Below are 17,988 nucleotides of genomic sequence, written 5' to 3'. Positions count from 1 at the left end.
ACTTCAGTTCAGTGCATTTTGGAATTAATTGACATTTTATCTTATGTAATCTAGGGGAATGAAAGACGAGAATAAATGTTATGTAGGCATTTATGCAGTGACTGAAAGACGAGAATACATATAATGTATGCATTTATGCAGTGACTGATGTCGGAGATGCAACTGGAGGTGAAAGTCTTGCAGACACTGTAGTTGCAATTGGAGAGACTGCTACGGAGATGCCGAAAATGGAAGAGACCCCAGCTGATAAGTATCAGCAGCAGGAGTCACTAATCAGGTCCTAAGTACTGATCTGTTTCATGTAGGCTGGTTAATAAATGTTACTTTTTTCTTTAACACAAAGGCTCAAGACCCAAGAAAGTGAAGCGAGTCCGAGCATTCTTCAGGAGGGCTTGGCAGGCAGTTAAATGGACATTCTGCTGTTGCCACTGATCCAACAAGATTTGCCCTCAAAATGATTAAATATAATAATTAAAAAAAAAAACCTTCTCTAGCATTTCAGTTCTGTGAATTTTACTGATGCTGTTCCATCTGTAAAGGTAAAGACAGTGTCACCATGGGCAACAGATGGAATTAATCTGAATAAAGAATATTAGACTGGCACCACTGTGATAAGAGGGTTTGGCCACATTAGGTTATAGAAATTCTCAATTTAGGGTTATTGATAACAGAACAATAGTGTTAACCATGTCTTCAAGCAAAGGTTTTGCAGTGCTATGGTATCCACAGGCAACGAACATTAGACCCATCTGACATTCTTCTCAGTTATATGGCTGCAACAGGTTTACACACATCTGAAAACAAAAACATATATACATTCAGATGATTTAAACTATCTGGTTTTCCACAGAATAACTTTGAAATAACAAGTGTAGTCATAGAGTGTACACTAGACAGATTGGAAGTAAGTTTACAGGAAAAAAAATGTTACTTTACTCAAGAACAAGCACTTCAAAAAGCAGTTTTACCACATGTATCAGGAGCATCTAGTACATTGTAAAAAAAAAAAAAACGTAGATTTTACGGTAAAACGCTGGCAGCTGAGGTTGCCAGAACTCCACCATAAAATTACGGGTATAACATTTTTTTCTTTAACGGTTGGAAGGCAAAGTCATTGTTGTTTTTACGGTTAAAACTGGTGCTGGAGTCAATATTTTACTGTAAAAGATGTTTTAACTGAATAAAAAAAACAATGTTTTCCCCTAAAATTAACATGAAAACAACCTATAAAATTAAGTTTGTGCCACAAAAAACAACGCATTTTCCCTGTAAAATTAATTATGAAAAATAATTTTATTTTGTAAAAATTCAGAGAATATGTATGAAGAGTACTTTCCCTTTTAATAATGATTAATAATTGACACGACGTGAAAAACTATCATGAGTTTTTAATCATAGGGTTTACCTGATGAAACATGATCACCTTTTGCTGGTTATTTCACAATGACTTAACTACTACCTCATTTCATTAATGCAAATCATTTTAATTAAAATATTCAGCCTGCAAATCAACCTTTTTTAGACTAGAGTTCTTTTAAATAGTATATTCTGCAAGCTAAATGCACAAAGCATTCATGTATTAACATTTCTAAATACAACACAAATGTCCACATTATATTTGCAAGAAAGTATTTTATTTAGCATTTTTAAAGTTGTGAACATCAAATATATTCACTTTGACATCCTCTTACCAGAAAATACCTGCTTACAACCTACTTCAACACATTTAAAAATACGCCGGGGTTCATTACGCAGTCTGCAGTGAAAAACAAGCTTTCACGGACTTAACCGATTCGCCACATATGCTGCAAGAATACATCTTCAACAGGACACAGTTATGAGGTTAGCTAAATTAAAGCTCCAGCCTGGTATTAAAACAGGCTGGAAAATCCATCCTGGCGTTATAAAAAGTATTAACATGACGCTACACACGTCTCTGAAACATGCACTACAGGCGTATTTTACAGTTTAATGTGGCTAACGTTAATGCTAGGCGGGAGCTAAAGCTAACGCAACTTTATCATTTGCGCCTTTGCTGTCTGCAACACAATAAATTAATAAATTAACCTACTTCGATTATTTTCTTACCAAAGTAACTAAAGACGATCTGTGGTTTAGGTTAAATCCAGAAAACTGAAAAAAACTTAGTGAATGTTGGCTTGATGCCGAATCTCTGTGAGCTGCTGCACTTATGTCTGCTGCTGTGGAGCGTGATGCAGTGATGCAGTGCACTGATTGGTGCGTTTGAATTCTGGCGCCTTTAGACGCTCCAGATGGGGAAACGTTATTTTTTTGTTTGTTTTTTTAGATCAGTTTTATTTTCCGTGAAATAAAACAGATACAATATTGTGGCGTGTGCCCCGGAGGGGTGGAAGCAGGAACTGGTCATTCTGTTCATTTCAACTCTCTCTCTTTATTTGAAAAAGCTATTTAGCAAGGGAAAAGGCTCTTTTATTCACCAGAGAGTTATCGAATGTGAGCAGAAACTTCACCTTCACACAACATGGGGGTGGTATATGACATTGACACGACACACAGGGATGGTGGGCACCATAAACAACATTTCTAACAGACATAAATACATCAGACAAAAGATTACACCTTACAGTACACGTTCACGGTATCACAACTTGACAAACATTTTATAAACATGAGACATTACATTTTCTACACTAGGAATGACACGCAAGGGATTATGGGTGATATGGCGGCTCTCCGTAGCGGAGACTCGCTACACAATTATTCAAATATGAAAAAATAGAACAGACAGTGGATTATTATTTTAATGCTTTTGAGAATATAACATATGATTTCACTCAGTCTATCATTAGCTGTTGATGCATCAAGTTACTGGTCTTTGAAATTTAAACCTGATGGATTTATAAGGTAAACTGAATGTATATGTAAAAGATATGCGTTGCGTTCTTTACAAAAAATAAATCCAAAACACAGTTTCAAGTATAAAGAAGAAGAATAGGCTGTATTAAAAATCACAAAACAAAAGGAAACTGACAAGGACATGAACATTTTTAAATTGTGAATCAAGAATGGATTAATGTAAAGCGCTTTCAGTTTCTTGAATAGTGCTCCTTAATCCATTTTTCTGTGAAAATATTTTTAAAAATCACAATGTTATATTACAGCATATATTCATTACCAGCACAACCTAACTTGCATGCAGCAATTAAAACCTGTATATTTTTCAGCAAATTAATGTTAATAAATAAAAAAATAAAAAATGTATTATTATTTCTGAGAAAAAATGTACAAATTATTGTTTTCACAGATTAATTTATTTACGGTGAGTTCACATGAAATTAACAGTTAAAACATTTTGTCAGGAATAGCAGATAACATAATCACGTTCACCTGTCTCACCACCACGCCCACATTCCGGGCATACTTAAGCACCCAGACTTCACTTCCTGGTTGCGAAGTATTGCCTCATGTCGTTGCATACCAAGCCGTTATTCCTGATTGTCTCTCTGTGTGCCGAACTCTGCTTGTCCCCTAGACCACGTCTCCTGCCTGATCCTTGGTTACCTCCCGGACTCTGCCCTCGCCTCTCGACCCTGGACCGCACTGACCACCGCTCCCACGCTACTGCTCTGCACCTGCCATACGTCACTTTGCTCATCGTGTGGCTTGTTGTACAGAGTTATTCAAATAAAGAACGTGTTATTCCGCATCAGGATCCCTCTCAGCGTGTTCTATACGTTACAGAATACTTCGCCATTCCCATGGATCCTGCGGAAACACAGGCTCACCTAGCTCGCCAAGAGGCGACTATCGCGGCCCTGACGGAGCGTATACAACAGCTCACCGAGACAGCGTGTAACCAAGAAACCGCGCTCCGTGCCCTCACCGAATCTGCACGCCAGAACGTCCAAGGTGCCAGCCCTGTGTCTTCTGCCCCCCTGACCGTTGCGATGCATCCCGCCAATATGCCAGTTGCCCTACCTGAACGATATGACGGGTCTCCGGAGCGTTGCAAGAACTTCCTGATGCAGTGCTCCATGTACTTCACCTATCACCCGGCCCTGTTCCAGACGGATCGTCAAAAGGTGGATTTTATGCTGACATTCCTGACGGGAGAGGCAGGAGCTTGGGCTACTGCTCTTTGGAGTAGCGGAGACGACTCCCTGAATACGGAGCGCCACTTCTCCGAACTGCTCCGATCCGTCTTCGATCACCCCGCCGCCGGGCGCGATGTCGGCACCCAGTTATGTGAAATCAAACAGGGGAGACGCAGCGCGGCAGACTATGCCAGAGAATTCCGTACATTGGCTGCTGGCAGTGGCTGGAGTGGAACTGCCCTCAAGACGGTGTTCCGCCGCGGTCTCAGAACCGATCTGCAGATTGAGTTGGCCTGTAAAGATGAAGATTTAACTCTTTCCGAGTTCATACAAGCAGCAGTGAACATAGATAAGCTGCTCACTACTCACCGTCCTAACACAGCAGGTGTACGCACTTCCACTCTTTCTCACCAGTCGTCTCGTCTCCCCGGAGAGGACAATCGAGAGTACTCCGAAGCGATGCAGCTGGGCCGGTCTCCACTCACTCCCCGGGAGAGGGCGCGTCGCATGCGCGAAGGACTCTGCCTCTACTGTGGCGAGGAAGGTCATTTCCGAGACCGATGTTCCACACGACCACCTCGTCTCCGTGGGAATTCCCCCTCTCAAGCAAAAGTAAGCCCTCCATTACTTTCTCTTTGTGGTAATTCCCAATTTAACCTACCTATACAGCTCACCTGGGGAGGTGTAACTCGCAGCTACTCAGCGTTAGTTGACTCAGGCGCAGGAGGGGACTTTCTCGACAGCGAACTAGCCAGATCGTTAAACATTCCCGTTGAGGAGGTAAACCCCCCTTTCCGAGTTAACTCAGTAAGCGGACAACCCATAGGTACCGGATTAGTTGACCGACGTACCAAGCCCTTGCTCCTCCGTGTCGGGCTGTTCCATACCGAGATGAGGCAGTTCTTCCTGGTCTCCGCTCCTCGCGATTCTGTCATCCTCGGTTTCCCCTGGCTAAGAGAACATGACCCTGTCATTTCGTGGCAAAGACGCGAATTAGTTGCGTGGAGATCGCATTGCCAGCAGGATTGTATGCATTTACCCCTTCGCTCCTCGATGGTTGAGAGTCCTCACACACCTCTCTCCGATGCGGTCCCTGAGCAGTACAGAGAATTCGCTGACGTATTCAGTAAGGAGCGTGCCAGTTTACTCCCTCCACACAGAACCTGCGACTGTGCCATCGACCTCCTTCCCGGGGTAACCTTGCCCAAGAGAACTAAGCCGTACCCGCTCTCCCGCCCAGAAGATGCCGCTATGGAATCTTATGTCAGTGAGGCCCTACAGAAGGGGTTTATTCGCCCGTCGACATCTCCTGTCGCGGCTGGGTTTTTCTTCGTAGAGAAGAAGGACGGGGGGTTACGTCCCTGTATTGATTATCGAGCCCTGAATGCTGTCACGTCTAAATATGCTTACCCTCTACCCTTCATCTCTGCCTCACAAGAGTGACTAATGGGGGCTGCAGTGTTCACGAAGCTTGATCTCAGGAGTGCCTACAACCTGATTAGAATTCGCGCTGGTGACGAGTGGAAGACAGCCTTCGTCACCGCCAGGGGGCACTATGAGTACCTAGTAATGCCATACGGGCTGTCTAATAGCCCGTCAGTGTTCCAAGCTTTCATGGACGACATATTCCGAGACATGATTGATAAATACGTGTTTGTTTACATAGACGATATCTTGATCTATTCCCCCTCTATCCAGGAACACATAACTCACGTCTCTTCGGTCCTCCAGCGTCTGCGAGAGAACGGCTTGTACGTGAAGGCGGAGAAATGCGAGTTTCATGCACCTCTCATCTCCTTCCTTGGCTGTACCCTATCGCCGGGTTGCATCAGTATGGACAACAACAAGGTAGACGCAGTCACAAACTGGCCTGTTCCCCGTTCCGTTAAAGATCTCCAGCGCTTCCTCGGATTCGCCAACTTCTGTCGTCGGTTCATCAGGGGTTTCGGTTCGGTGGCGGCCCCCCTTACCGATCTCCTGAAAGGGGGAAAGAAGCGCCACTTCATATGGACACCCAAAGCGGAACAGGCGTTTAAAGCGCTGAAAACCGCGTTCACCAGCGCTCCCATATTGCATCTCCCGGACCCTTCGTTACCTTTCATCGTTGAGGTCGATGCATCTGACGTTGGCGTGGGGGCAGTGCTTTCACAGAGACAAGGCAATCCACCCAAACTGTTCCCGTGTGCCTATCTTTCCAAAAAATTACAACCGGCCGAGGTGAACTATGGCGTGGGCGACCGCGAACTCCTGGCCATGAAACTGGCTCTCGAACACTGGCGGCACTGGTTAGAGGGAGCAGAGCACCCTTTCCAGGTATATACAGACCATAAGAACCTGGAGTATCTCAAGTCCGCTAGGCGACTCAATCCCCGGCAGGCCAGATGGGCGCTGTTTTTCACCCGCTTCAGATTCACAGTACATTACCGACCTGGATCCAAGAACACCAAGGCCGATGCATTATCCCGGATTCACGAGAAGACGCCGAGCGGCGAGATACCTAACCATATTCTCGGAGAATCCTGTTTCGTTGACCTCATCCGGTGGGATGTTCAGGACGAACTGGAGGAAGCCCTCCGCGCCGACCCAGGCCCTGCAGATAGTCCCGATGGAAAACAATACGTCCCGGTCCCGCTCCGGGGACGCCTCCTCCAACTCGCACACGATACGCCGGGCACAGGTCATCCTGGTATAACTCGCACCAAACACCTGATCGCCCAGAAATACTGGTGGCCGTCCTGGGAGGAGGACATTCGCGACTACGTACTCGCCTGTGTTGTATGCGCACAATCGCGCACACCCCGAGCACTGCCCACTGGTCAGCTCCTCCCCTTGCCGATACCCCGCCGTCCGTGGTCTCATCTGGCCATCGACTTTGTTACGGACCTGCCTGTCTCGGGCGGTAACACGGTGATAATCGTGATGGTGGATAGGTTCTCCAAGATGTGTCGTCTGATCCCTCGCTCGAAACTGCCCACTGCCATGGAGACGGCCTCTGACGTGTTCCACTACGTCTTCCGGATATATGGGTTACCCGAGGATATCGTATCGGATAGAGGCGTGCAATTCACCTCCCGTGTCTGGACCCAATTCTGCAAGTTACTCGGAATAACCGCCAGTCTAACCTCCGGATACCACCCCCAATCCAACGGAGAAGTGGAGCGCTACAATCAAGAGCTAGGTCGCTTTCTCCGCCAATACTGCTCTTCCCAGAAAGACTGGCACAAGTACGTCCCCTGGGCTGAATACGCACGCAATTCCATCATACATTCATCCACCAAACTGACTCCTTTCCAGTGTGTGTACGGCTACCAGCCGCCGTTCTTCCCCTGGGATAAAACCCCCTCTGACATCCCCGCTCTGGATGACTGGTTAAAGAACAGTGCCCGCACCTGGGAGCTCGCACACGTTCAGCTGCGGCGCGCGCTCCACACCCGTCGTATGAACGCTGACCGCCGTCGTCTCCCCGCGCTCATATATCACCCCGGTCAGCGAGTATGGCTCTCCACTCGTAACTTGAACCTACGCCAGCCTTGCCATAAGCTCAAGTCTAGATACATCGGGCCGTTCAAGATTACCCGCAGGATAAACGCTGTTTCCTACGAACTGCTGCTGCCCCCTCAATACCGCGTCCATCCCGTCTTCCACGTATCCCTCCTAAAGCCTGTTCACTACAGTCCCATGTCTGTAGCCCCGGTTCTGGATCGCCCCCCCCGAGCCCCTGGACATTGACGGCCGACCTGCGTATATAGTACGGGAGCTGCTGGAATCACGTCGACGGCGTGGGGGTCTCCAGTATCTCGTCGACTGGGAGGGTTATGGTCCCGAGGAACGAGCCTGGGTAGCCGCTCGCGATGTCCTCTGCCCGTCGCTCATCGCCGACTTTCACGCTGCACACCCGCATTTCCCCGCCCCCCGGGGCCGTGGCCGGCCGCCTTCGCGGCGTGGAGCGTCTGGAGACGCTCCGTTGCGGGGGGGTACTGTCAGGAATAGCAGATAACATAATCACGTTCACCTGCCTCACCACCACGCCCACATTCCGGGCATACTTAAGCACCCAGACTTCACTTCCTGGTTGCGAAGTATTGCCTCATGTCGTTGCATACCAAGCCGTTATTCCTGATTGTCTCTCTGTGTGCCGAACTCTGCTTGTCCCCTAGACCACGTCTCCTGCCTGATCCTTGGTTACCTCCCGGACTCTGCCCTCGCCTCTCGACCCTGGACCGCACTGACCACCGCTCCCACGCTACTGCTCTGCACCTGCCATACGTCACTTTGCTCATCGTGTGGCTTGTTGTACAGAGTTATTCAAATAAAGAACGTGTTATTCCGCATCAGGATCCCTCTCAGCGTGTTCTATACGTTACACATTTTTTATAATTTACGGATATTTCCTGTCACAATTTTACTGTTTTACTGTTTATCTCTGTTAAATATACGGATATTTTTTACAGTGTAAAATGTTTATGTAAATTTATGCATTCCTAGAAGTCCTAAAAGCAGATTTTAAAAATTAACATTGTGGAAAAAAGAATGCAATGAAACATTTTCAAAATGGAATGGAAACATACATGAACCATGAATCCCTGTTTTATGTGCACATGAAAACCTTTAAAAGTATCAGTATTAATATTAGAATAGGGACACTAGACATGCTAATGTGTGAATCTGTTAAACCACCAGTCCTGTTCTTCTGTACGATGTTGTGTTAATCACTTGAGTAATCATGGAGTTCTTAGTGCTAGGATGGACATTCTCCACTTTTTTGCCATTTCCTGATGTTTTCATTACTGTTACTGTGGTGTCCGTTGTCGACCAGAAGAGGATGGGACCCCCTCTTTCAGTCTTGGTTCCTCTCCAGGTTGAGGAAAATATGGTACGACAAATTAAAAAAATATAATTAAGAACCCATAGAAGACCAACAAGACGGTACAGGGTTGACTTCAAAGAGAACAACAGGACACTGCAGTCCAGACCTTTACACTTACAGCATTTTAGCAAATGCCCATAACTCACTAGTCATATTATCTACACAATCTGTAACCCACAGCCGTGATAGGTGGGTCCTAAATAAGTCATGTGACTCCTTACAAGCAATGAAACACTCCCAACAACACAGAGTGGTGACATCAACAGTTCAGTTTTCTGTTGGCTAAGTAAAATGTATGCCGAGTCAGTTAACTAGCATGTTTGATCTTTAACACAATGCTATTTGTGTTATGTGCAATGGTATTTTTAAGCAAAATACTTGATGTATATGAAAAATATTTTAAACAAACAATGACAATAATAATAATGACAAATGTTATTGATCCCACGAGTGGGAAATTCAGTTTCCCCAGGACCCCGGTGTAAAGCACAGGGAACCTAGAGTGGCCACACTTCAAGGTGCCGCCGTACAGATTAGGGAGAAACATAGAGAGATAAACATTAGGAGGAGACAAAAAATATGACCAGATTATTCTCACAAACAGGACAACAGTCTGTGTGCATGCAAAACATCCCCATAGCACATACAAGCATTGATAACACAGACAGTAAGCAGTGAGAGGCGTGATTCATTCAGAGAGGGAGTGGGGGAGCCAGAAGCCTGGCACACAGTTTTTGTGTCAAAGTTAGCGGTGGAGGCGACAGTCTCTGTGTGGGGGTAGGAGCAGGTAACCAAGATGACGACCTTCTGGGAGAAATTTACAGTGGAAATATACATATTAAATAAAGCCAAGAGTACAAGCAAGTAACATTAAAAAACTTTTTATATTCTGCTGCTTTGTGTGGACGGTACATGCACAGGGAACTGTGGGTAACTGAGGAGCAGGAAGCATACGTCAGTCATGTCTTACAAATCAGGTTGAATGTAGGCTGCATTTCTAGGGTGTATTTGAAGGGCCCTTCAGTTGGAACAGCCTCCTATGATGTAATGGCTGATTGATGCAGCCTATCTAAGCTTTAGCCTAGATCTTGTAACGCAGCTACTGTGTCTCTCTCTCCAACAGAACTCCTCCCATTTCCTCTACATGACAGTTTATTACACATAGACAACATCCATCACTTTCCCATCAGTGCACAATACACATTTTGCCAACAAGCAAAACATTTAACAAACAATATTGTTTGCAATGCATATGTAACTTTACCTTTCCTATACGTTGCAAAACACATTTTTCACTGCTGAGTCTGGACAGGGACACAACCTTTCTGCCATCATGCAAAATTAAGAGATGTCCAAGCAAGAACAGACCAGCTTGGGCAGTTTTTACAATGAATTCAATTTCGCAATGTCCTTAAAGAGCTGAACATTGATGCTCTGTAAGCAGTTCTGTAAATGTGTGTGTAATTTCATTTGTGCTTCTTTGCTGCTGTTTGACCTGGGGAGTGTCATGGTTGCCATGACACTCTTCAGATGGAGTTCTTCTACACGTCTTGATCCACACTGGTGTGCAGAACCTCTGACATCTGCAGTTCTTCACCCAAGAGCATTACAATGGAAAGATCACATGTTCAACATCACATGGTGGCATAACATCAATGAGATCTCACAACATGCTGACACACGTATTACTTTGAGAGCAGTATGACAGAAAAGGGAGCTGAATACGCTGGTCAACATTTATTTAGTTTCCTGCAAATAAAATTCCCTGTTTATTATGTATTTTTGCATAGTGAATCCAAATGTTTCCAGTACATTTGTAAATATTCATTATTAAATGATGAATGAATGAATGAATGAACGTTCGATTTATATAGCACCTTTCAGAATACCCAAGGCGCTTTACAATTTCAACACAGGTACAAGTCACAGACAACCAATCACAGACACACCGGCAAGAAGCGGAAGCCAATTGCGCACAGCGTACTCTCTGCCAGGATCCACAGCCCCCTGGGGGACTGAACGGGGTGCAGGAAGGGGAGAGAGGACAGACCCTAGTGGCAGAGCACCATCCACCACTGGGCATACAAACACACACACACACAGACACTACTTTTTATTGAACAGAGAGACACAGACACACACTCAGGGACTGTCAGGGACTGTCTGGGACTGCCAATTTACCCCCTCGTAAGTCTAGCAGACAGTAGTGTTGCACATCATAATATTCACTATGTTAATAGAGAGTAAAGTAGAATTGTGCTATTGAGTTAAGAAAACTGATGGGTTAGGCCAATACATCCTCAAACCTCAACTAACTATCGATTGATCACTTATCAAACCGAATCCTCATATAATAAGTCATATCATTACCAATCATTTTTGAATCGCATCATATTGTGAACAGGAGTGATTTGTATCGCATCGTATCGACAAGGGGTTTCAGAGTATTGCAGTTATATCGCATCGGTGGCAGTGTATCGAGATGTGTATCGAATCTAGTTTAGTGGTGAAGATAAACATCCCTAATATACACTGCTCCAACCATTTAAGGTAATGGGGTTTAGGGTCTGTCCCAAATCCAAGTAAGCTGCCTAAATAGGCTTTGATTACAAACGTTTGATGCTGCCTTAAAATTCGGCCAGATGAAGGTACCTCAGTAGGCAACATATTTAAGGTATCTAAGAACTGGGACAGCCTACGTGTCAGGACAGCACAACCTCAGTATGATAATATTATAGCAGTTTGGCTCCTTCAAACCAAAGTTATGCAATTGTACTGTTGCTAAGCAATATATTATGTCTGTGACCTATAATAAAATGTGGTGGACTGGCGACCTGCCCATGGTGTACCCTGCCTTCGCCTGGAGATGCTGGGATTGGCTCCAGCCCCCCTGTGACCCCGACTAGCGGGATTAAGCGGTTCAGATACGTAATGGATGGATGGATGGACCTATAATAAAAGCAGTGGTGAACGGTACTTACTGGCTATGGGCCTTCACTAGACACAGACAAATGAAAACATGACCGTAGTATTAAAAACACGTCCATACTACTATTGTCATCATCGCGTATACTATGTGCAACGTATTATTTCTCACAATATACACTTTTTCATGAATGACCGTCTTGAAAATTGCATTGACGCTTGGCAAACCTCACGGTAGTGCTGGCTAAGAGCTGCTAACTTGCTAGCACACGAGCTAAAAGCTCACGAGACACCAACCATGCAGAACTGATGCATAAGGACCAGTGAGAATACCCTGAGACCATTGGAGCACGCCCCACGATTCTAGTTTGAAATATGATTGGTTGATTAAACTGCTAATCCATAATAAAAGCTATCTTAATGTAAAAGGCAAGAGTATGCTGCAGATAAACAGAAGGTCCTGGGGTAGGTCATTTCTCTTTTTTACATAGAAACAACGGTTCTAGGTATTGAGTTTTTTTTTTCCAGCACAAGCTCGAAAAGTGGATTTGAAAGCCGATTTAGAGGAAAAATACAAATTATTAGTGAAACATTATTAACATGTATTACATATAGATAAAGTATCTTTTTCAAGATCAATGGACCTTGAAGGTCCTGACGGTTCGCCACTGAATAAAAGGTCCTCATAACAATCAAACCCAGATTTTTGATGATTATTACTTAGATGTTTTAGGCATTAAGAAACAATTCATATTGTAGCATGTGTCCTGAAAACAATTATATAAAATTTCTTAAACTATTGGATTATTAATGTATTTGATTTGGTCTATTACTATAGAGTGGAACAATATGTTCTTACCTTCCACTGCTCTCTGTTTGCTTTTGATGTAGATGTGAAAACCTCCTAACAGTGACAGCAGGGTGATGATCTCCAAAACCCACATACACAGAAACATGACGTCTGAGAGGGAGAGCAAGAGAGAAATTAACAAAGCAGTTATGATGTGGCATCACGCCTAAATATTAGACGAATTCAATAAGATTAATATGTGTTTAAGCCTCACATACAAAGAATAATGTTATGCCATGGCAGGGCTATTCAACTGGCGGCCCATCTCCCCATAAATAATAATAAATATTTGATAAACCGCCATGAAAATAAATAACATTGTATTTGCAACATTTTACGACACTGTGTGACGCTTTACGCCATGTTGTGTCTATGCGGCACAAGCGTTACGTTCGCCACCCCCCCCCCCCCCCCCCCCCCCCCCAATCAGATTACATTCAATTATACATCCACTATGACAGTATTGGTATAGGTCTGAATATTGTCTGGCCCACAGGTCAGAGCTCTCTGCCAAATTTGGCCCGCAGAAAAATATAGTTGAATAGCCCTGTGCTATGGTGATGAGCTTTGTAACTTTTAATATAAACAAAAAGAAACTGAAGAGAGGGTGGCTGTAACGCGCGGGGCGCGGTGAAGGACGAGGCACGGAATCCTTTGCAACTTTCGAACGTTACTTTTATTCATACATATAATACATATAAAGCGCAGACGGCGCACATGAAACACGATACCCACGAACGTGTAAGACTCAAACAACGATGAGCACAGGACACTGCGCGAACGCACATTAAATAGACAAACCACATAAACTCCAAGTGATGAGACGAGCCACAGGTGAGACGGATTAACACAAGATGTAACCGCACCCATGGATAGCCACAGACGCAGACGACTAGATGTAGACAACGTAAACACACACCCAAAAGGGAGGGGTCGGGGACCGTAACGTGACAGTGGCACTAGATTTAATGTACTCCTGAAATGAGGGATCCGGAGTGATTGAACGAAACATCTCTAGCACTTTAACATAACATCTCACTTACTCAGGGGTCTTAATAGGGAAAGGGAGCCTGATGTGTGATTCTGAATGGGAGTGAGGGTTTTTTTTATCAGTTAGACTTGTACCATAGCCAGATGACATCACATTCACTGCTTTTGTGGGAGCTGCAGTTGAAGTTCTTGGAATTGTACATCAGTGGAGTATCACTAGAATTCACTCCTCTCTATATGTCCATTAATAAAATCATGATGTGAAGATCCACCACCCTGCAGAATGTAACTACAACTAGCAACTAATACCTAAAGCACTAATACTAACGTTACAGTCAGGTGTGCTGGAGTGACATTTTGCAGGGAAATAGACCTCTAAGAAGTCAGCAGAGCACTGTTATTCTCCATTTCAGTAATCCAATCCAATTTCCTTTTGAACATTGAGTAAAAAAAATTCTGCTGTATCACGGTTATTGTCTTTAATGTGATCATAAAAGTCTTAAGTGAGATTTACCAGAACACTGGTGTACCGCAATAGAACTTTGTCCATGGCTGATGTGATTCTGTACGTGACAGGTGATCTGTCCAACTTGCTCTTCCTCCAGCAGGAGAGTCCTGTTCCCATCATCCAATTGGTGTGTGATTCTGTTTCCACTGAGAGTCCAGTTGAAGTGGAGCTGGTCTCCCTCAGAGGAACAGGACACTGTCCTCTTACTGGACACACAGCTATAACTCACTTTCACTGAGGACACTACAGCTGGAGATTAGAGAACAGAATTCAAAAGAAAATTAGGGATGTCTTTTGTAATGATTTATGATGCATTAAGCTTTGATATATTCATGAATGTTTCAGTAATGTTGCAATATTATTTTCTGTTATCTCTTACAAATCTTGTTAAACATCCTCATTAAAATGTGTGACAAAGAAGACATAGACGGACAAACGACCTTCAGGTGGTGGCCTTATAAGACACACCCACCTGAGGGACGAACACAATGCAACAATAAAGGGACAACAGCCGCTGCGGACGGGGACGACCGGCAGGGGGGAGCCCAGCAGGGGGAGCCACCCCCCACCCCGTATTGTGACAGACTCCCCCCCACCAAGCTGCACAGCCGAGGGGCCCACAGCGGCAGTACACATAACGAAGGGGGCAGGAGGGCAAGGGACAGGGCAGGGACACAACTCCTGCAGTCCATGAGCTGTAACAAAACACAAAACACAGATTAGCTCACCCCTCCCCGGGTGGGGTCCTGGACCGACTGGGCCGTCAACAAGACGACAACCACGTCCAAGTAGGTCACAGGGCCCTCACGCCCTAGCAGGCATCTGGCCGCTCAGCCACACAAATAAGAAGGACGAGGAGCGACATGGGCTCACAAACTCATCCATAGTGCGTGTGTGTGCAGGATACCTCCCCGGGGTGCTGTTACACCACCCACAAACCACCTCCCGAACCTAACTCTGCTCTCGGGGTTGACCTCTGCCTTCCGTACGGGGTCATCCTAGCCTACTGGGGAGACTCATCCTCACGGAGATGATCATCGTGAGGTGGACTCCTCCACCTAACCCAGGAGTGCTAGGGACCATGGCCCCGGACACCCCTGTCCGGCCTGAGAGTCCGCCCCTCACGGAGAAGTATAGCAGAGTGGCCTCCTCCACCCACCACGAGGTTCCAGGAGTAAACCCTCCATCCCTTAGCAGGCCATCTACATCCAGGGCCCTCTTCCAGGTCTCCTCAAGCACGAGGAGAGGATCTTGGTATTCGGCAGGAGCTCTTCAGACTGGAGCCCTACAATCCCCAAACATTATATTATATCCCCATAACATAAGGGGGCTCCTGCATACTGTGGAGTTCCCACAAGGTCCAGGAGTGCTGTTGTCCACTGCCAGGGAGAAAATTCACACGCGCACACACACTAAGCGTGCACCTGCCCTGGCATCTCCAGCCAGGGCCTAGACACGTGCACCTCCTCCTTGTCACTCTCCTTGGCAAGAGACCACACCCACAAACATGTTTAGGGGAAGCCCCTTAATGGGAAATTAACAAAACAAAATTCACAATCACACTAGAAAAAAAGCGAACACACTAGACCAGACACAAGAGATGTGACAACACACTCACCAGCTCCAGTCCCAGACATCATACACAGTGTTCAAACACACACACACACGACGAAGGACGAGCAAACATTCGAGGCATAGGCAGTCTCGTGTGAGAGGAGCATTACCCCAGTCGTGGGTACTAGTCCCCGCCATGTTACATATAGTGTGCAAGACAAAAACATTTAGACACGGCGGGATGAACGGTGACCGACCCAGCTCCCTCTCACACAACACACGACAAACATACATCATGCAGACAAACACCACGAGACCTACACCATAAACAGAGGAGAAAGTAAAGGAGGCTGGCAGCTTCCAAAAGGTGGCTGGTTATTCTGTGACGGGCGAGGAGTGCGGTCACGCCAGTCTCAGGGAAAAAGGAGGGTTTAATGATAACATGCACCAACTAAAGACCTGTGACAAGATTGAAATTAAGGATACAATAACCATCAGTCAACTGGTATAAATACAAGACTTATATAGACAAATGACCCTCAGGTGGTGGCCTGACGGGTCCCCCGTATTGTGACAGACAGCCCATCCCCCCCAGGCAAACTTCACAATGTACCAAGTGTCCAAATTGTTCTTTTCAGGGAATGAATGAAAGCCTTGGCATCAAGTCTTCAAATAATATCAATGTGTTGTCCAAGTGCTTAGGTTCAAGAAACATTCATTAATATTTCACTTGTAAATTAATGATATATGTATGTGTGTGTGTCTTGTTCTGTATCATCAATGAGTTGGTCTTGTATATACTCAATAACAAATAATACAGATGTCATTTTTACAAACAGGGAATTCATGAATAAGGCCAGTGGAATCCGAGAGAAAAAAGAGAAGACTTGTAAATGGACTCATTATACAGACAACTCCGTTACAGTTGGGAATGTGCAATTATAAATTACATGAAAATGTACAATTTCATAGTTTTGTCCTACCTTCAGTGTTCAGATGGAGATGATATTGGCCTTTATTAGCACCACTCACATCAAAGGTGTCTAATCTGTATCTTCCTGAGTCCTCCCTCTCTGTACTGGGTATTATAATGGTTCTGTTATCAGCTATAAACCACCATCTTGGCTGGTTCAGTGTGGTTCTGTTCCTTGTAATTTTTAAAACATAACTGTTTTCCTTCTTTAAGATCATTTCATCCCCATCATCCAACTCCAGCTGAAGTTCCTGTCCCAGAGCCCCATAACACGTAACATTCTGATTAACTCTGCAGATAGCAGGACCCACAGACATCACACCTGCACATGAAGAACAGCAAGAACATTGTCATTAACAGCAGCACAAACCAATCATGGAGGATGTCCCAGTGCAGTTGATGACAGTTTTCCACTGAGTGTTTTCAACTACTGTAACGCCCCGGAGGTCACGTGAGGACACAGTTGAGAGTTTATTACTTAAATCAAAAGTAATTTTAGTGGGAAAGGAGGAAATAGATAGACTACCTACACTAGCAGATACACGTTTACACTGACGATGGGGTATATTAAACATATATCACATCAGAACAAAGGGGTGTACATGAAAATTGCCAGAACTACACAGGGTGACAACTCAAATGACTATTTTAAATATAAGGCCACAAGAGTTAGACATTGGAATACATCAGGGCAGACCCAAAATGGCTAAACGCTGAAACTAAGTAGACACTAAACTACGAACACGAAACAGTAAACATGAAACAGTAGTACTGACATGAACACGAGCAAGAATCAGAGCTAAGAGGATAAGAAGATGAGTTAATTAATAATTAGCTTACACAGATATATACAGCAAATACCAGTGCACCGGAATACAACGAAGTTCACAATCAAAGACCACCAAAGACGAGAGAGAAATGCAGAGTATAAGTAGCTAGACTAATGAGGGATAAAACTAGATGCAGGTGACGGTGATAGCTGGGAACGAGGGGGTTGAACAGCACCGTGAAAGTAAACAAAACACACATGGAAATGGAAAAACATGGAAGAGGGGAATAGACAGGGAGGTGATGGTGGGGTGGGGCAACACGTTACAGCTACCCCGTGTCACTGCACCGGCTGTAGCTTGTACAGATGGTGCTGGACTTCACGTGTCTCAGAGTCGTGGGTTCTTATAAACAACATTTAATTATGTTTTCCAACACACCTGTGTCCTGTTTCAGTGCCCTGAGTTACATCACATA

At 44.9% G+C, this 17,988-nt stretch overlaps 1 protein-coding gene across 1 annotated transcript; it reads right to left on the bottom strand.

Annotated features, from left to right (window-relative positions):
* Positions 1 to 9,840: 9,840 nt before the first annotated feature.
* LOC143508763 (uncharacterized) lies at positions 9,841 to 17,661 on the bottom strand. Its single transcript, XM_076997401.1, has 5 exons — positions 17,584 to 17,661; positions 16,754 to 17,065; positions 14,223 to 14,465; positions 12,728 to 12,829; positions 9,841 to 10,534 (listed from the first exon to the last, which is right to left on the bottom strand). Exons 2-5 carry the CDS (start codon positions 17,058 to 17,060, stop codon positions 10,485 to 10,487), a joined length of 702 nt encoding a protein of 233 aa, XP_076853516.1. The 5' UTR covers positions 17,061 to 17,065; positions 17,584 to 17,661; the 3' UTR covers positions 9,841 to 10,484.
* Positions 17,662 to 17,988: the final 327 nt, after the last annotated feature.

The sequence above is a fragment of the Brachyhypopomus gauderio genome, chromosome 2 (genome assembly GCF_052324685.1).
Source record: "Brachyhypopomus gauderio isolate BG-103 chromosome 2, BGAUD_0.2, whole genome shotgun sequence".
In the NCBI taxonomy this organism is placed as follows: Eukaryota; Metazoa; Chordata; class Actinopteri; order Gymnotiformes; family Hypopomidae; genus Brachyhypopomus; species Brachyhypopomus gauderio.
This window is presented reverse-complemented; position numbering and strand designations above follow the sequence as displayed.